The sequence below is a fragment of the Monodon monoceros genome, unplaced genomic scaffold (assembly GCF_005190385.1).
Source record: "Monodon monoceros isolate NGI ecotype Baffin Bay Population unplaced genomic scaffold, NGI_Narwhal_1 Super_Scaffold_18, whole genome shotgun sequence".
NCBI classification, from domain to species: domain Eukaryota; kingdom Metazoa; phylum Chordata; class Mammalia; order Artiodactyla; family Monodontidae; genus Monodon; species Monodon monoceros.
The window spans coordinates 8,811,810-8,831,720 of NW_021703774.1; the positions used below are offsets into that span (position 1 = coordinate 8,811,810).

The following is a 19,911-nucleotide window of genomic DNA, read 5'->3' on the forward strand; positions in this document are numbered from 1 at the left end:
ATATAGGCTTGCAAAGGAAACCAATTATACTGAAATATAATCATCAAAATATCTTAAAAAACAGTAATAGAGGAGACTTCCACTTCCTGGAAGATGGAATAGATATTCTTTCCCCTATTCCTCCCACTAAATACAACTAAAATCCCTGCATATTATATATGAAACAATCATAAAAAGACTCTGAAAAGTGAAAAGAATAAGAAGACCAGCTGGAGACTTTAGGGCCCAAAGAATAATAATATGATGAGTTTCCTAGATTGTCTTTTTGCTTCACATCTCCTGGATCTGGAGCTGAAAAAGCTGGCAACCCAGAAATGTCAAGGCAGGCAGACCGAAAAGTCTCAACAAAAGCCTTCTTTCTTTAGCCAAAGGACCAGGGAAGAATTCAGCCTAACGAGACAGAAAACTTTTAAACAATAAGTACTCTATTCCAGCCAAACACCAAACACGCACACACACAGACACACACACACACACACACACACAAATCTGTGGCCATACCCATGCCCATGCCAGCAAAGTCTGAATGGGGAGCTAGGTTTCCACCTTTGTCAGACTCTGAGCCAGCGAGGTTTCAGTGGAGATCTAGTTAGGAGCTGAAACTCTCAGCCCTCCCCAGCAGTAAAAATGAGCATCTGTCCCCCCTCAGCCAAGTGGGAAACTTGGACTTCTAATCCTGGAAATAATAAGGCAGCATCTATCTTCTCCTACTGGAGTAGGGAGATATGAAGGCAACTAATACAGAAGTTTTAAATAAGATCCAGGGTCTCATAACAAAATACTTAAAATGTCCATATTTTAATATGAAATCACTTGTCATGCAAAGAACCAGGAAAAATCTCAACTCAGTGAAAGAAGATAACCAGCTGATACCAACAGTGAGATGACAGAGATGTTAAAATGACCTGAGAAAGTTTAAAGCCATCATAAAAACCCTTCAATAAGCAATTATGAGCACATGTAAAACACATGAAAAATAAAAAGTTTCAGCAAAGAAATAGAGGACATAAAGAAGAACCAAATGGAAAAATTAGAACTGAAACATTCAATAAACTAAATGAAAACAGTCAACGAATGGGCCCAATAGCAGAGTGGATAAGACAGAGGCAACAATACAGTGAACTTGAAGATAAAATAGGAATTACTTAATCTGAGAAAAAGAAAATAGACTGAGGAAAAACAAATAAACAAACAAAAACAAACAAACAGAGCCTCAGGTACCTGTGGGACTGTAACAAAAAAGCTAACATCTGTGTCATCAGAGAGCCTTGAAAAGAGAGGAGAAAGGGTGGGGCTGAAAGGAAATGGCTGAAAACTTCCCAATTTGACAAGAGAGCGAAACCTACATATTCAAGAAGCTGAGTGGGTCACAAAAAGGATAAATCTGTAGAAATACACATCAAAGCATATCAAAGTCAAACTTCTAAAACTGAAATGGAGATTTCTCAAAAAAACTGAAAATGGAACTACCATATGATCCAGTTATTCCACTTTGGGATATTTATGCAAAGAAAAAGAAAACAGTAATTCAAAAACCATATGCACCCCAATGTTCACTGCAGCATTATTAACAATAGCTAAGATATGAAAGCAACCTAAGTGTCCATTGATAGATGAATGGATAAAGAAGATGTGGTATATATATACATATTTCATTATATATGGAATATCATTTAGCCATTAAAAAATGAAATCTTGTCATTTGAGATAACATGGATGGACCTTATCCTAAGTGAAATGTCAGACAGAGAAAAACAAATATTGGATTTCACTTATATGTGGAAACTGAAAAACAAAACAAAGGAACAAACAAAACAGAAACAGACTCATAGATACAGAGAACAAACTGGTGGTTGCCAGGTGGGGGTAGGGGAGGGACAGATGAAACAGGTGAAGGGGATTAAGAGTTACAAACTTCCAGTTATAAAATAAATAAATCACAGGATGTCACGTACACATAGAGAATATAGTCAATAATACTGTAACAACTTTGTATGGCAACAGATGGTAAGTGGTCTTACTATGCTGATTATTTCATAATGTACAAAATTATCCTACGTTGTACACCCGAAACTGATATAATACTGTAACGAATATCACTCAGTAAAAAAGGGGGGATAAACCAAAAGGAAAAAATCTTGTAAGTAGTGAGAGAAATGACCTTACCTATAGGGGGAAAACAATCTGAATGACAGAAGATTTATCAGAAACCATGGAGGCTAGAAGGCATATCATATTTTAAGTGCTGAAAGAAAAGAACCATGAACACAAAATTCTGTATCCAGTGCAAATGCCCTTCAGGAATGAAAGGGAAATCAAGACATCCTCTGATGAAGGAAAACTAAGACCACTTTCCACCATTAGACCTACTTCTAGTTCTTATAAAAGCAAGAGGAAGTAAGATAGGAATCCCATAACCAATTCAAAACATAAGTGGTAAAAGAGAGTTTGATATTAAAAGTCAGAAGTTAGACATTCTGTTTCAGCTTTCACAGTAAAACAAATAACCTAAACAGAAAAGGCACAAGATGATATGGAAAAAGACATGAACAGACATTTCACCGAAGAGGATATTCTGACAAGTAAGCTCTTGAAAAGATGTTCAACATCATTAGCCTTTAGGGAAATGCAAATTAAAACCCTAATCGATATCACTACACACCTACTAGGCTGGCTAAAATAAAAGACTATTTTAACTCAAAATGTTTGTGAGGATGGGAGAAAACTACATTATTCATACATACATTGCTGGTGAAAATGTAAAATGATACAGCCACTGAAAAACAGTTTGGTGGTTTTCTTGCAAAACTAAACATGTATAACCCAGCAATTGCACTCTTGTTATCCCAGAGAAATGAAAACGTGAGTTGACACAACAATCTGTACATGAATGTTTGCAGCAGTTTTGTTTATAAGAGCCCAAACTGGAGGCAATCCAGGCGGATTTCAGCAGGTAAATGGTTAAACAGATGATGCTACACTCACACTATGGAATAGGACTCAGCATAAAAAGAATAACTCACCGATACACACACCAACTTGGATGAATATCCATAGTGTGATGCTGGTGGAAAAGCCAGTCCCTAAAGTTTACATACTGTAAGATTCCATTTGTATGACATTCTAGAAACGACAAAATTTCAGAAATGGATAGGAGGTTGTGGTTTTCAGGGGTTTAGGATAGGGTGGGGTGGGAGAAAAGTATGTATGATTATAAAGAAGACAAGGCAAGGAATCCTTGTGGTGACGGAAATATATTCTATATCTTGAACTATCCATGTCAATATACCAGTCGTGATATTTTACTGTAGTTTTGCGAGATGTTACTATTGGGAGAAAATGAGTAGAGAGTACATAGGATCTCTCTGTATTATTTCCTACAACTGTACGTGAATCTACAATATCTCAAAATAAAATATTTACTTAAAATAAACTATGATAGAGTAATACATGTACTTCTTCATTAACACTTTAAACAAGATCTACTGGCAGGTCTAATGACTCTTGAGATTTGGAAGTAATAATGATTGTAAATAAGATTTCAAAATATCTTCAACAATTGTAATGTGACGTAAAAATATCTGTGCTTTCTATTTGTGACAGAGTCTCATGTCTCGCTACTACTGTTGTGGTTTATTGCTAGATTCACAATAGAAGGAAATGCTAAATTTAGCCTGGGGTTAGTGAAAATGAAGATGTAATTCCCTCCTATCCAAGGGCACAAACCCCCAAAAGGTCTGTGGACAAGTTCAGAACCTCTGCTCTAGATCATATGTGAAGTGTTAAAAAAAAAATAAACAAAGAAACAAACTGGACACTGAACAAGGTAGAGTTCTCTTTCTTCCTGAGAAACAGTTCCACGTCTTGCCCAAGCACTGAGAATGCTTTTGATTGACAGGGAAATGTCTCTACAAGCAAGTGCACAAGGGAAGAGATTAATGTTGTGGGATAGATATTATCTCAATAAAAATGCTATAATGGGGCTTCCCTGGTGGCGCAGTGGTTGAGAGTCCACCTGCCGATGCAGGGGACGCGGGTTCATGCCCCGGTCTGGGAAGATCCCACATGCCGCGGAGTGGCTGGGCCCGTAAGCCATGGCCGCTGAGCCTGCGCGTCCGGAGCCTGTGCTCCGCAACGGGGGAGGCCACAGCAGTGAGAGGCCCGCGTACCGAAAAAAAAAAAAAAAAATGCTATAATGAAGGTGTGAACAAAATAATGTGGGTGATCAGAAAAAAGAAGTATTTTTTCTGCCTAGGGGTTTGTCCGTGAAGTTTTAAAGGAAGCAAATTTTTATCGAGGATTTGAAGAAGGAGTAAGGAAATCTCAGTCTCAATAAGGAGGAAAGAAGGGCATTTCAGGCAAGAAAACAATACATGCTGAGGCCTAGGGCGTGGAGCTCCGGAGAAGCTTTTCCTGTCAAGGGATGTAGAGATGTCTGCTTTGGTGGCAGGCCAGGGTGCCCTAGTGGACAGTGAAGAGAATAATTTTAAAAAACTATGAAAGTAAGCTGGAAAAGTAATTGAGTCAGAATGAGAGGAGCCTGCCAGTAGATTTGGAGCTGAATGTAAGTCCTATGGGGTTGTGAACAGGTCTTCCTAGGTAAAGAAATGAAGTGATCTCATTTGATTTTTAGGAAGGGAAAGGGAATTAATAAACGTGGGTGGCTACTAAGTGCCTGCACAGTGGTAAGTACAGTGCATGCAATGTTTCTTAGATTTCTTAAAACCATGTATGAGGTTGATACAATTTACAAGGAAGAAAACAGTCTGAGAGAGGTTCAGTACTAAGCCAAAGACTGAACAACAATTACAGTGGTGGAATCAAGATGACAACTGGAATCTGATTATTCTTTCTGCTCCACAACCTTTCCACTCCTTTCTTAGGATGAACTGAGCATGTCCAGGCTGGAGATGGGAGAACTTTCAGTAGAAAGTTGTAGTGAAGAATCCAGGTGAGAGGTGGTGAGGACCTGCCCAAAGATATACTGTCTTCATGTAAATTACTTAGAATACTATTGTTTTGGTTGTCTTCATGCAAATTCTTTCTCCACTATTTTATTTTATTTTCCAGTTTTATTGATGTCTTCACATTGTAAATTTAAGGAGTAGCGCTGTGAGGAGAATCTCTGAGGTTTAGTAACTCAGTAATGTGAATGGTTGAGGTTTCTAACTTTCATAAAAAGTATATATAGTGACAGGTTTTTACCCCAGGGAATAAAGTATGTGATAAAGTCAGTAACATGATAGTATACTAGGAAGAGAAGCAGGTTGCTACCTGAGGAAATAAACCATAACAAATAATCAGAAGGTCAGGAGCTCTCTAGAAACATTAGCCTGGAGTATCAAAATAATAACAGTAGCAAAAACTTTAGATTAAACCTGGTATCTTTACTGATTTGAGAAATACCTCAAGGGGTTGTTATATTTTAGAATACAAAAACACTGAATGTAATACGTTGGTGAAAACATTCTTTTTCTTACAGATAAAAATTATTTTGGAATTAATAGAAAGCTATGGCTTAGCTAAAACAAGTTTTATGTCTATTTTATTCAAAGAGGATTTGTTATTGCAAAGCAGAACGAGGCTTTTGTTTAGTTCATCAGTTGGTCAATACACATTCACAGAACATCTGACAATACTGCACAGCTAAAGTGTGCCTTCCCAGACCACCCAGTTTTCTCCCTATCTCACCACTTAGCTTATTTTTTTTTTGGTAAGCATTTGCCATAATCTAGAATTAACTTGTTCGTTTACTTGTTCATTATCTATTGACCCCAGTGGAATGTAAGTTCCAGGGGCAGGAAACCTGTCTCTCTTCTTCAACGAGGTGTCCACAGGGCTTTGCACAGAGTATGCACTCAACAAGTATTGCTGAATGAGAGATTAGATGCAGATATTAATAAACTGGTGTGCCATGGGAATGTGAGTTAAGTCTTGAAGCATCTATGGGATATGGGTAGGATAAAGGGAGTAGGGAACTTTTCAGGCAGGTCAATACAAGTGAAATGATGGTGGCTTTGTTAATGGGGTTAAGGAGGCAAGCAGAGAGATTAAAGCAGTGATTTTATGGTAGATTGTTTGGGGGAAAATTAAGGTTGTTAGGGGAGAGGCAGATTGCAGAGAAGATCCAAAGCCAAGCAGGATTTTAGAGTTAGAAGAGATTTCACCATCCAATCAACTCCCTTAAACATGAAGTGGCTGGAGGGACTTCCCTGGCGGTCCAGTGGTTAAGACTTCACCTTCCAATGCAGGGGTTGCGGGTTTGAGCCCTAGTCGGGGAATTAAGATCCCACGTGCCTTGGGGCCAAAAAACCAAAACAGAAGCAGTATTGTAACAAATTCAATAAAGACTTTAAAAAATATGGTCCACATCAAAACAAAAATCTTAAAAAAAAAAGGAAGCTGAAGTGACTGAGTGCTGAGAGGTGACGGGTGACCTAGACAGGTAACTAAATGGTTAATGCTGTTACGATCAGAAATCTCATTCTGTTGACTTCCAATCCAGTGCTCTTCCTATGGTACTTTGGAAATAGGAGAGCAATGAAACTGAATGAAACACAGTGTATGGTAAAGTTGGTGTTTATGAAAAGTAATCTGACTCAGTATGTAGGGTGAGTTGGAAAGGGAAATCTCTAATTCCAAGAGAACAGGCAATGCACTGGAAAGTAGTGTTGTAAGCAGTGGAGCTGCAAATCGAATTTCTAAATATATTCCTTGCTTTATGTTTACTTGCTCATTTAATACTTTCCAGTCATGTTTGAACTGATAAATAGTCCATGCAGTCGGGATAAAAATCATGTGTGTTCTAAATTTCACTTTATGATGGCCCGTTTTCTGGTATTCTCCCCAAGTCCCTATTGAGTCATGGACTGCCTCTGCAGTGGCTTTAGAACAATCACACAAATATCAGTTCCTTTTTAGCAGAGTGTGTGATAGACATTGTTGATCGCCCACACAGTTTCATTTCCTCCTTACTAACAAAACCCTACTTTCCTTCAGCAACCCACCTCAACCCTAGGCATGATCCCTCTCCTGGACCGAGTAGTATTGGATCCTGGTGATGATTCCACAGCTTTGCCAAGGATCCTTTAAAAGCCCAACTTTGGGCTTCCCTGGTGGCGCAGTGGTTGAGAGTCCGCCTGCCGATGCAGGGGACATGGGTTCGTGCCCCGGTCCGGGAAGATCCCACATGCTAGGGAGCGGCTGAGCCCGTGAGCTATGGCCGCTGAGCCTGCGCGTCCGGAGCCTGTGCTCCGCAACGGGAGAGGCCGCGGCAGTGAGAGGCCCGCGTACCGCAAAAAAAAAAAAAAAAAAAATGCCTAGCCTTAAGCCAATCTGTGCATGATTTCTTCTCTGGACTGCTACAGGTTGACCCAAGGAGACTTAAGAAACCTTTTTCACTGTACTTGGAGGAGCAATCTCGTCTCCATCGCTCCTCTCACCAGTGGCAACCCTTTTTTTTTTTTTTTTTAACATCTTTATTGAGGTATAATTGCTTTACACTGTTGTGTTGGTTGCTGCTGTATAACAGAGTGAATCAGCTATACGTATATCCCTATATCCCCTCCCTCTTGCGTCTCCCTCTCACCCTCCTTTATCCCACCCTTCTAGGTGGTCACAAAGCACGGAGCTGATCTCCCTGTGCTATGGGGCTGCTTCCCACTAGCTATCTATTTTACATTGGGTAGTGTATATATGTCCATGCCACTCTTTCAGTTGGTCTCAGCTTACCCTTCCCCCTCCCCGTGTCAAGTCCATTCTCTAGTCTTCATCTTTATTCCTGTCCTGCCCCTAGGTTCTTCCCTTTTGTGACCATGGTGGAAGCCAATCTGTTGACAAAGCAGAAGTATAGAGGAGGGCTAGAGAAACAATGCCCAGTCACAGCAGGAGCCCGGATTGCACAATGACTGGGGTCGATCCTATCTTTGAATTTCCATATTTTGCAAGCCAGCTTGATTGGGGTTTTTGACTCTTTGCAGACAAAATCATCCTATGATAGATGTAAGCGAGAAGACTGTAGAGGGGATATCTACTGCAACAGAATTCCCATGATGGCAGAGACCATGTATCTTGTTTGCTGCTTAGTGGGTACCGGGCTGAATATTGTTGAATGTGTGAAAGCAACATCCTAATTCTAATTCTAATTTTCTAATTCTAATTCTGTGTAAAGGAGTCAGTTCCCTTAAGAAACTAGTTCTTCCAAGTCAGGATTTTCTAGTGGTCCTCCAGTCAACAATATTTACTGATCTCCATCATGTCTAGAAAATTATACCAAGTAGTGTTAGTAGCTAAAGCTTAAATAAGTAATGTTACTATTAAGCATCATTTGCTAGCACTGTTATAAGCATTTTACATGTATCCATCCATGTATTTGGAAAAAAATCAAAAGAGCAGAAAGACCTGTTAAAGGGGTCTGTTCCTTGCTGTTATATAGCCGAGAGGCAGTGAGGTTAAGAGGTTCCATAATATGTCCCTGCTTGGTGACACAACCAGTAAGAGTTGGAGGTGGAATCTGATCTCAGACAATCTAGTTGACTGCCTTTATTCAGCAAATAGAAGGCAGGTTTCCTAATCCAAAGCAGCAAGGTGGTAAAGGATTTTGAGAACTGCTGGCTACAAAGTATATTTTGGGGACTGGAAAAAGATAAGGCAAAGTGTAAATTTATTCTGGTTTATAATCTGTCATCTCAGACTCAGCTTTTACTGTTATGCTTTGCAATAAGGGAGCCAGTAGCCACATGTGGCTGCTGAGCACTTGGAAGGTGGCTGGTGTGGACCTGGATGTGCTATAAGTGAAAAACATACACCAGATTTTGAACACTTAATAAGAAAAAAGTACATATAAAATTTCTCTTTCATAATTCATTATATGGATCACATGTTGAAATGATAACATTCTGAATATTCAGGGTTATATAAAATATATTGTTAAATTAATTTTACTGGGCTTCCCTGGTGGCGCAGTGGTTGAGAGTCCGCCTGCCGATGCAGGGGACACGGGTTTGTGCCCCGGTCCAGGAGGGTCCCGCGTACCGCGGAGCGGCTGCGCCCGCGAGCCATGGCCACTGAGCCTGCGCGTCCGGAGCCAGTGCTCCGCAACGGGAGAGGCCACAACAGTGAGAGGCCCGCGTACCGCAACAAACAAACAAACAAAAAATTAATTTTACTTGTTTCTTTTTACATATTTTAATGTGGCTATAAGATTTAAAATTACCTATGTGGCATGTTATATTACATTATCTTTTTTATTGGACAGCACTACTTTACTGATTTTATGTTTAATGCTGTTTCTGGGTTCTTTCTACATTCCCTGGATGAAAAAATGTCTCAAAGTTCAGAGATACTTTATTAACATTTTCAATAGGGGGTGAATTATTGACTTTTTTTTCCTAAAAATAGTTGTCTGATGATCAAAATTATTTCAGAAATTATTGTTATCAGCTGCTCTTAAAATGTTAAGCATCGTACTATCACTTTTGTAGAAAGTTACAGGACTTGTGAAGTTCTGGAATCTGAAAACAGAGGTAGAAGAAATTAGAAAGAGTTAGCACTTTAAGCCCTGACATTTAGATTACCAGGCTCAGTGGCCACTTCTGAGAAGGCACAAATCTCTGTTGTGCCAAACAGAGATTTAATACTGTAAACTTTCCTGTTTTTGTATTGTTAACAGGGCAAAGGTCTGCTAAGTACCACCTGCTTCTCAAACCAAAGCCTTATATCTGGTCTTTCTCAGACTACACCATGGCTCACATAACTGCATATGTGCATTTTCTTAGTTCTTTCAATATCGTAGTTTAAAAATGCACTTGTCATAGACAAGCTGTAGTTGCATTCCGAAGCGAAAGACTGAAGAGTAATTTGGGGTGAAAGTGGCAAGAGGTCTATGAGATTGGAAGTTGCAAATGCATTAAAAAAAAAAAAAAATCAGGTCCCTTCTTACCCCAAAGCAGACAGCAGCAGATATCAATAGCTTCTTCTTGTTCTCTTTTTTGGCCCATTTCTCCTTTTCATTATTTTGATTTGGTGTGACGTCCGTACATGTCTAAGATATACAACAGCTAAGTAAACACACGGCCTCACTTAAGGGAAGTTTCCATATAGGGCAGTGTGCTTTTTAAACTATATAAATATCAGATTAATTTGGGATTTGAGAAAAGCTAATGTTAGGATCTTATCCAAGATCCACACAGTTAATAGTTTTTTTTTTCTAAATTTGCAAGGCAAAAACGTAAAGAGAAAATGAAAAACTATGTTGACTCCTGAAAAAACATTATTTTGCAAATGAGTTTAGCAAATTTAAATCATTTATATCTCTGCTTTTTTTTTTTTTTTTTTTTGCGGTACGCTGTCCTCTCACTGTTGTGGCCTCTCGCGTTGCAGAGCACAGGCTCTGGACGCGCAGGCCCAGCGGCCGTGGCTCACGGGCCCAGCCGCTCTGCGGCATGTGGGATCCTCCCGGACCGGGGCACGAACCCGTGTCCCCTGCATCGGCAGGCGGACTCTCAACCACTGCACCACCAGGGAAGCCCTCTGCATGCATTTTTACTGAGGAGTTTGTGAATTGATCAGTCAGTGAGCTAATTACTGAATCAATGATCAATGGGCACTGAGTATCTTCCATGTCTAGAACTTTACTAGTTACTCCAAAAATTAAGTAGAATAAGCCAAAATGGTCCAGTTATTGACCTTTTATTTGGAAGATAAGACAGACTCCCTTGGCAGGATTTCATAAAGGTGAAACTTGATATGAGCCTTGAAAAACGAATAAAATCTAGGGAAAGAAAGGGCAGTTCTATGCAAGAGGAACAATTTGATCTCATAACAGGAGAAAAATAATATATCTCAGGAACAGTAAGAAAATCCAGCATTGAATGTTTCTGGTCAGTGGTGAGAAATGAGATTGGATGGGCAGCAAAAGGCCACATGGTGGAGAAGTTTTAGCCTTAGATATAGGAGTTTATCTTGATTTGGGAGATTCCAGAGTTCATATATTTTGTGTGAGAAAGTCCATGTTCAGATGGTAGTCTAGGGAACAAATGAGAAACAGGACACGGGATCTGACCTATCAAGCTCTAGTCGAGAGGACCATGACAGTGGTGTGCTTGATGACGAAGCTGGTTGATGATCTTACAGAAATCAGTTTTTAAGGCAAAGAAAGCGTAGCTTTTAGTTGTGATTTTGAATTTCCAGCCTTTCTGTTTCTTTCCTTCTCAATAGATGACCATTTCTCCTGCTCTTTCACATCTCCCTTGCTGGGAGAAACTCGTCATAAATATTTGCCAAAAATAACTCATTGAAATGTCAATAGTTTTCAAATATACATCTCCATCAAAAATATCTGCCTACAATATCTGTTTATTTAGCTGTTGTATAGCATAGCACAATGCAAAATGCAATCCTGCTTTCCCCTTTCCCTTTATTTAAACTGTTTCTCCACCCTGATGCTCTCCACTTCATCCTTGCTAATCGACCCATTTTTTAAATCTGCTAAAAATTGCCACTTCACTTTGTTTCTTGATTCATTCCATCTAAAGGGTCTTGCACTTCTCTTTTGATAATTAATCGCCAATCATGGCCCGCCTCATGTTTTACTTTTGGAGCATTATTTCATCAGATACGTAATTGGTGCCTCCTAGAGGACCAATGTCTTACCATCCCCTGTGTGGTTGAGATCAGTGCTCTGCATGGATGTATAATTTGCTGTTAACTTATTGGGTTGGCCAAAAAGTTTGTTCGGTTTTAAGTAAAAATAAAGACACCTTTTTCATTTTCACCAAGAACTTTATTGCACAATGGATTCACTAACCGAACGAACTTTTTGGCCAACACAGTACATTGAATTATTTGGTGACAACGTCCTGGTTTAGGCAACATGGCATGTTTCATCTGGGCTATAACTGCAGTCTCCTAATTCATCTGCTTGACTCCAATTCATCCTTCATTTGCTGCCCAGGTTATTTTGTACATTTGAGATTGGTATCCATCACCTCAGAATAAAATCCTAACCTTTCGTATTCAAGACTGTCCTCTATCACCTGGTTCTGGGCCATGCTTCTACACCCATCCCGGCCTTATCCTGCCAGGTCCTCTGGTGATGCTGAATCATGGGCCCCCAATGGGTAGTATCAGGCTTTTGTTCAGTGCTATTGCCTTAGGCTAGCATGTACTCCTTACTCCTCTAGTGATTCCGTTCTTTTTTTTTTTAAGATGAAAAATTTTAATATACATATATCATTTACACAGACACATATAGGTAATATGTATACAAGTACATAATGTGTATACACTCACATAATTAAGGAAATTAACCATAGTGTTTATAAAACATATAGAATAGAAAAACTACGATGTTCAACAGAGGAGAATTAATTATAATAAGCACATGTTACAGAACACTATGCAATTCTTAAAAATAATGGTCTTCAATAATAGAGAGTCTGGAAAACATTAAAGATATAGTTTTAGATTTTAAAAGCGGGTCACAGGAGAAGCTTTTTGGGGCTGTTATTGTTGCCTCAAGCTACTCCTTGGATCCGATGCCGAAATGTAGACCAACCTCATCTTCTTGCCATTGACAAAAACACAGCCTTGTCACTCTGCAACCCCACAAGATAAGAATCACTGCCAGAAATGATCAAATAATGTGGTCAAACAAACCCTCTACCAAAGACCTGTTTCCTATAAAATTTTGGGTGATCATTTTAAATCACCACGTTGAAACTCATGTATTGCCTCTCTGGGCTCACATGACAGATAATACACAATTCTAATTTTTTCAGCGGGACTGTATGAAATTACATTTTGAAATGCTTCTGAACTTAAAACACATGGAAAATGAAATATTAGCAAAGTGAGTGGACTGTGGAGTCTAAGTGTACGAACTCCAACAAATGGGAACATTAAGTGATATTTATTTGTGGAGGTACGTGGTTTCTAAACTTAAATCTATTTCAGCTTGTTCTACATGAAAGAACATTGGAAAATACCACCTGAGTGAAGTCTGTACTTTTAGCAGCCCTGAAACGGTCAGAACTCTTGCTTCTTGTTACTCTAATCTGGCTTCTCCTTCTATTAAAGGTCAAAAGTTATAGAGAACATGCTTAGTAAGAGGTATTTTTTTTGCCAAGAAAAAAGCTCTGCAGATATTTTCAGATGTTTGAGGCAATGGGGCTTTTAAAACCTTGTCCTTAGTTCCTTGTGCATTGGTAGATACTTTCGCCAAAATTTAAGAGTTTTTAATATTCATGCATTCATTAGTGCAGCTGGCATTGTGTGCCCATCAAGGCGCTAGGTGTTGGGATCAGGCAGTGAGCAGAAAAAGACACGGAGTCCTTGAACTGTGACATCTGCAATCCAGGGGGAAAAGACAGAATTATTAATTATCATACAAATTAATGAGAATTCTATTAAGTGTGCTGAATTAGAGAAGCTGGTGCTATGAGAACATCTAAAAGGGGATCTGACCCAGGTAAAGAGGTCAGGGAAGGCTTCCCTGAGGAAGTGACGATTGCACCGATCTGTGAATGATAAGAGCTAAAATTGCATTCTATGCAGAGGGCCTATGATGCCCAAAGGTCCTATGGAACCAGCGGGCATGGCACCCATGGGGGAATAGAAGTAGGTCGGTGAGGCTGGCAGAGAGAGCTGGGGGACATGTGGTGGAGAATGGATGGAGTGGAAGAAGGGGTCAAGCCCATGCAGGTGTTAGACTATATTAAGGATGATGCCTTTATCCTGATTGTTTGGGAAACCTGTCAGGGGTTTATAAGCAACAGGAGACAAGATCAGGTTTCTCTGTGGAGAGGCTTCCTAGAGTTAAAAAGCAGGGAACACACTGGAGGGGGGAAAGTGAGTGAGGGTAGGTGAATTGAGAGTGTTGCGGCTGCCCAGGGAAGATGGTGGCACCTTTGATCAGGGTGGCGACAGAAAGCAGGCTGGAGAGAGACTTGAAGTAAAAATAGGACTTGGTGACAAATTGGATACATGGCGTGACTCCTGGGTTTCTCTGTTGGCCAAAACCTTTCCAAATTGAGGCTTGTGCAGACCTGACATATTTATTCTCCTAAGAAATCTCTTTCAGTGACCCTTCAGAATTTTTATTCTATCACTCTTGATGGAGCACCTGTTATGTATTGTTTTGGCTGCTGGTGACACAGGAGTAGACTAGTTCAAGTCTCTCATGGAGCTTGTGCCCGTTGGTCCCAGAAAGTGGGGTGAAGGTGAAGTTCAGTGCAAGCACCACGAAAACAGTTTAAACCAGGGGAGGTCAAGTTTTCTTCTGGCAAATCAGGATAAATGTTCTAAAAAGCGCTTTACACTTCCTAAAGCCCCTTACTACCTCACAGGAACCAGTGGGATAGGCAGGAAGGTGTGAATTAAGGAGCCAGGGCAGATTAGGACTCCCAAGGTCACAAAGGTGAGAGAAGTCAGTACACGGGCTCAGGTTTTCCAAGACGAGTGTTCGCCCTCCTCTTTCATTTCAAAATGAAAACCATTATCAGAAGGTTGAAAAAGCAACCTGCTGGAGAAGAGGATTCCTTGTCTAAGTAGCTGGTTTGGAAAATAACAGATTCAAGGCCTCTCTCTCAACTAGGGAAAGAGCACACTTCGAGGTGAAGTCTAAGCCACAAAAGTGTGCTTCTTACCTTCATCATTAGCTGCAGTAACATAACCAGATTCTTTTAAAAAAATATATTCATTTGGCTACACCAGGTCTTAGTTGCGGTGCTCGGGATCTTCATTGCCGCGTGCAGGATCTTTTAGTTGCGGCATGCGGCATCTAGTTCCCTGACCAGGGATCAAACCCTGGCCCCCTACATTGGGAGCGTGGAGTCTTAACCGCTGGACCACCAGGGAAGTCTCCAGATTCTTTATTGGCCAAATGAAGGCTGGCAAATCAGGGAAATTCTGATTTTGTACTGCTCCATCACGGAAGTGAAGTTTCAGGCATGGATCTTGGAAGCTCATGCCATTACCCTGCAGGGGAACTTAGAACCAAGGGAAGTAAAAAGGCCTGCTTTCCTCTTTACTTGGTTTCTTTCTTCATTTGAACAGCTTAGTTATGTGAATAATTTTGGTGCTTTGTCTCTTACATCATTTTACTTCTCATATTTAGCTGATCTTTAATACTCATGAAAGGCTTTAAAGCCAATGTTGCCATATTTTCAGTAACAAGCTTGATTTTTACAAGGTTATATTAGAAAGGTTGATCTCAGGGTGGCTCTAAAGATGTGACCTGACCTCCTTTGACCTACGAAAGCATTAGAGATGGGAGTAGATCTTCCCTGCAGCTGTAATTTCTCAGTTCCGAGGATTGTCAATCCTCACTAAACAGGCCCATCAACTGACACCTCTTCTTCACCAGAGAGGAGATATTTCACCTTGTATCTGCCATATTCAGTTACCAGAAAAACCCACCCCAACCCACATCTGGACCAAATATTCAATAACATTATTTATCAAAATAAATTTATTAAAAGTATTCAAAGACCACTTCAAAGTTTAGCTGCCATCAGGACAGTTTTGACACTCGTAATGGACGTTGTCGTTTTCTACACAACAGCACTCATTCTATTACACACACCGATTGACAATTCAGACAGACTGTTTCAGTTTTAGAGTTACGTGAGACAACAGTACTGATGATCTGTAGTCATAGGAACTTCAATACCCTTGCACATAGTAAACATGTGTTACCTAGTACTAAAGAAACTACAGCTAAACCACTATGTGGTAACAAGGACTGATTTAGGGAAAAATGTACAGCCAGCTCACTAAGGCCACATAACCCCAGACCTATTGATTGTAAATGCTTCTGGACCAATAGTGTTACATAGTTACCTTTCAGTCTCAAGCTCCTGCTTTTCCAGCATGAGACACGCCACGTTTAGACCACGCTTTCCCTGTGCTCCCTCAGTTACGGAAGCTGTCCCAGTACCAGCTTCTCCTAGATGGCTACTGGCTTCCTGATTCACTACCCAACTCTGAATCAATAGTTCTGAGTGATGTTTCCTGAACACCCAGGCTGAATTCAAGGTCAGTCTTTTTGGCAGGTGACAGCCTTTCCCCTTAGGAAAAAAATGAAATGTCCTCGTTTCTGGGTTCCCTTTGTCATCTCAGGTAGCATGGGGCTCAGTGGTGATCTGTGGCTTTTTACACAAGTCCTGGTAGAATTCTGACTCCAAGAAACGGGGATAAGAGTTGTTCTCCATCAAGCTGTACACCCTTTTCTGGGCAGTTGTAAAGCAGCCACTTGTAGCCTCTTGTATGTTTTGGGCAATCAGAGTTTTGGTTTGAAAGTCTATGTTGATCTGAAATAAAACATAAAAAGTGGTTTATTCCATATTCAGAGTTAAGAGATTAATCTATTTAATATTTGAAAACAACAACAAAAAAACTATAATGTGTGATTAGCTTAACCGGCCAAGTCACTGGAGAAATGTAATTAACCTCCCTGAAAGTAGAAGTAGGGGAAGAACATTTACCCCACTCCCCTTTTAATTTGAGGTCTCTTCAATTCTTTCCGTTTCACTTTGGTGCTGAGAATGTTTAAAATATGCTAAAACGAGGAAATTTTTATCTCCCCTTACCTCTTTTGGAGCTTCTTTTTCTATGAAATCAGTATATATTTTCTTTGCTTTTGAGGACAGCTTTTGGGGTGACTTGGTTTTTTTGAAGTCTTCACAGGCCAGCCAGAATTCAATATTTTCTTCACAGAATTCAGATTTTAAAAAAGCCCTGAATGCAGCAAGACCATCTGGGGAGGTGGGGTGGGGGGGTGGAGAAAGAAAGCATGCATACAGTGAACTGAGTGACCAAATAATCCCTTCTGTTTTTTCCTAGAACTCCCACTCCCCGGCCCCATATTTTATTATTTCTAAATGATAGCAATTTTCTAGATTTCAGTCAACCTGTAACCCTCAGAATTTAGCTCTTTAAAGACTAAGATGCCAGTCAGCAAAACGCCTAAATTGGCACACTACTACAAAAATATATAAATACTTAGCTTCGCTGTTAATTCAAATATTTATAGGGGAGCCATAAGTTCTCTGGGAATGACGTCTCTTGCACTGTTTGCAATGGAAAACCTGACTCAACCTTAACAAAAAGCAACTGCCATTACAGTTTTGGGCTAATTTTTTTCCCACCTTGAGTGAAAAAGCCATGCATTTCCCTGGTTAATCACTGGGAAATAAAGGAGAAGAATACGCCTCATGCCATGGGGATTGTAAAGTAAAATTCCCCTTGGGATAGCTGCTCTTGCTGTGTGGACACAACGTTTCTAGTCTCCTGATACTTGAAATGGATCAAATTCAACAGGTTAACTTACATTTACTGGCTAGCAGCTCATCAAATGCTTCTGACCACAGCTGGGCTTCCTCGGGAGAAGGCCTGCAAGAGAAGTTCTGCGTATTAGCTCACGCATGTCAGAGGTTCCCTTTTCAGCTCAGCAGTGAGTTCATTCGCAAGTACAAGATTTTGAACTTACTTGGTGAAGGTTTGCTGTTTGCTTTTCTTGCTGGTTTTGGGCTTCCCAGGAGAGGAGGAATTTTGCAAGAAGTAGCTCAAACGGCTCTTCCAATCTTTCAATCTTAAAAAAAAGAAAAGAAAAAAAAAAGGATATTCACTTAGTGGCAACACTTGAAATCACCAATGCAGCTGAAGGCATTTTTACCAAATAAAGTTGCCCCCTGTGGCTACAGACAAACCAAATAAGACAAAACAACTCTTCCTGTCAGTCTTACACCTTTAACATTTAAACCTAGCACCTATATACTAAACACACTAGTTTCATCCACTCATCTGAACATAATTACTAGTTTTAAAACTAAGGGTAGAACTACCTACAATTATAGGGTATTTTTATGGATCTAGTCTGCATAGTTCAAAAAGCAGATGTTATTTCTGGCCCACAGAAGGCAGCAGTTTTTCTGCAACGTTAATTACAATTCTGAGACATTTCACACTTGATGAAACCCACAGTGGAACTGCCCTGAACCAGCCTGTGCTCACTTCCCTTCTACCCTTCGAGCTGGAGGCTCTGGACCACCCTAGAAGCTGTGGATAATGAATGTATGTGTGTGAGATGGCCCGTCCTCCTCCCCCAACTACAACACTCATTTTAAGAAGATGATGCAGAACAATTATTTGTTCCACAGTCCTGAGTGGGTGAGATCTGTTCAATTAAAAAAAAGAAAAGATTTTAAAAGAATATATTAGGAATCAGCAAAAAATATCTACATCGCAGCAGCCGTGTAAAGCTGATCAAAATTTACAATGCAACGTACGAATGCCAGGGACGCGCTTCGGCCGCAGGATTCCCTGAAGTCATTTTCGATGCAGGGGGACAAAAAGCCAACCAGCATCTACCACCGCCTCTGCATCAAGAATTTTCTGCAGTTTCTAAACTCTACCCGAGAGTCCTTCGCTCACGTCACAAAATAAATACCCACACAGGTTTAAACCTTACTTAACAAATTAACCTTTTCCACATTTTTTTTTCCTGCAGAGGTGCACGGTACCCAGTTCCAAGCGCAAATGTACCGCGTTTGTAGCCGCCCAGGACAGCTGGGTCTGCAGGGGTGGCGCGGGGGAGAGAAAAAAGCCTTACTCACAGGGTTCGCTTCATCTTCTCCCGTTTCTCCTCGCTCTTGGGGCCGGTGCCTGCACTCTTGTCCATGGGTCCGCAGTCGTGCTGGACAGCCAGGAACATAGCACTAGGCATTATCGTTTTCCGACTGAGGCTACTGCTCCGGCTGGCGGGGCGGGCGCCGCCGTATTTATAGAAGGCGGAGGCGCGGGGGCGGGGCCTGACGATGCCCCGCCCGCCTCCAGCGGACGCCGATTGGCCAGCTGCAGCCGGGCACGGGGGCGAGGTCAGCGCCCGTCTGCGCAGTCACGGCTGCCAGCGAAGGGTCTGGAAGCGAGGGAGCTGCTGACGTCTGCGGCCCCGGCGTCGTGCGCAGTCGGGCCAAACGCGGCGACCGGCTCGGGCCGGTGTGGGAGCTGAGAAGTTTCCCGCCGAGTGGTCGCCAGACACCTCTGTCGAGTTGTGGCGGCCGGGCGGGGTCGCAGGGCCGTGGAGGCAGGGAGCCAGGTCGGCTGCAGGCCCGGCCGGGGCGCTCGCCCTCCCCGTCCTTTTCAACATCCCCTCCCCTCCCCCACGCTCTGACCCCAAAGCGAGCGGCGATTGCCCAGCAGGTAAAGGTTGCTTGCTGGGATCCCGAATGCAATTACCTTATTTTGAATTAGGATGTGTTTCCCCCTTTTTGGAGCGCACGCCCTCTCCCCACGCCTCCTTTCTTGGTCTGCAAACTGAGGCCCTGGGGAGACCCTCATCCGTTCCTTTTTGCGACTCCGTTTAATTTGCGGAAGGAAACCGTGAATGGGAGGAAAGGTGACGGTCAAGAGGCAGGTGGTGTGAGTGACTTTGCGTTCTGCCTGGGCGTCTCGTAGCATGTTTGGGGATGAACGTTAGGGAAGGGACAGGAGAAAGTGCTTTCACTGGGTGTGCAGTTTTGATCACCAGCAGGCACGTGGCTGGGTCAGTCCGTGGGGTTGCAGACTGTCCCTCAGGAGTCCTTGGCTGCCTGTCCTTCCAGAACAGAAAGAAATCACAGACCTCCTTACTATGAGATAGAGGGAAACACCAAGACCTCGCAGCTGTCATACACCCGAATCAGTGTAAGAGTGCAAGGATGCAAGGTTTCCTCCTGAGTCATTCTTAGTTGCCTTAGAATTTACCAGAACATTTAATTGGCAAAAAGGAGAGGTGGCGGTGGAGGGAGGGAGAAGTTAACAGCTTGCTTGAATAAGCTTAGTCTGTGAAGTCTTCAAAAATCATCTTGCTGTAGCACGAGTTAAACGGTTTGATTGGTAAGGACAGGTAGATAACCTCAACTCCAAAATGAT

The 19,911-nt window shown here is 41.4% G+C and overlaps 1 protein-coding gene and 1 long non-coding RNA gene across 4 annotated transcripts in view; one reads left to right on the forward strand and one right to left on the reverse strand.

The window, feature by feature from the left end:
- Positions 1-15,442: 15,442 nt before the first annotated feature.
- RGS2 (regulator of G protein signaling 2) lies at positions 15,443-18,752 on the reverse strand. The gene is made up of 5 exons (XM_029231074.1): positions 18,615-18,752; positions 17,489-17,590; positions 17,330-17,391; positions 16,590-16,756; positions 15,443-16,310 (listed from the first exon to the last, which is right to left on the reverse strand). Exons 1-5 carry the CDS (start codon positions 18,722-18,724, stop codon positions 16,116-16,118), a joined length of 636 nt encoding a protein of 211 aa, XP_029086907.1. The 5' UTR covers positions 18,725-18,752; the 3' UTR covers positions 15,443-16,115.
- A 162-nt stretch (positions 18,753-18,914) lies between these two features.
- The window catches only part of LOC114899939, a 254,687-nt gene continuing 253,690 nt past the window's right edge, over positions 18,915-19,911 (forward strand). For 2 of the 3 annotated variants that reach the window (XR_003794665.1, XR_003794664.1), the window contains exon 1: positions 18,915-19,200. This is a non-coding gene — a long non-coding RNA (uncharacterized LOC114899939). The remainder of the gene's footprint in view (positions 19,201-19,911) is intronic. The other variant, XR_003794663.1, reaches the window with a different exon arrangement.

Bases quoted from the DNA above. Each gene is read 5' to 3' on its own strand.
- RGS2 (XM_029231074.1), bottom strand. From the start codon at position 18,724: ATGCCTAGTGCTATGTTCCTGGCTGTCCAGCACGACTGCGGACCCATG. The intron at 16,757-17,329 runs GTAAGTTAACCT...CCACCTCCCCAG, and splicing joins TGAGCTGCTAGCCAGTAAAT to ATGGTCTTGCTGCATTCAGG. The intron at 16,311-16,589 runs GTAAGGGGAGAT...GTTTTATTTCAG, and splicing joins AAAAAGAAGCTCCAAAAGAG to ATCAACATAGACTTTCAAAC.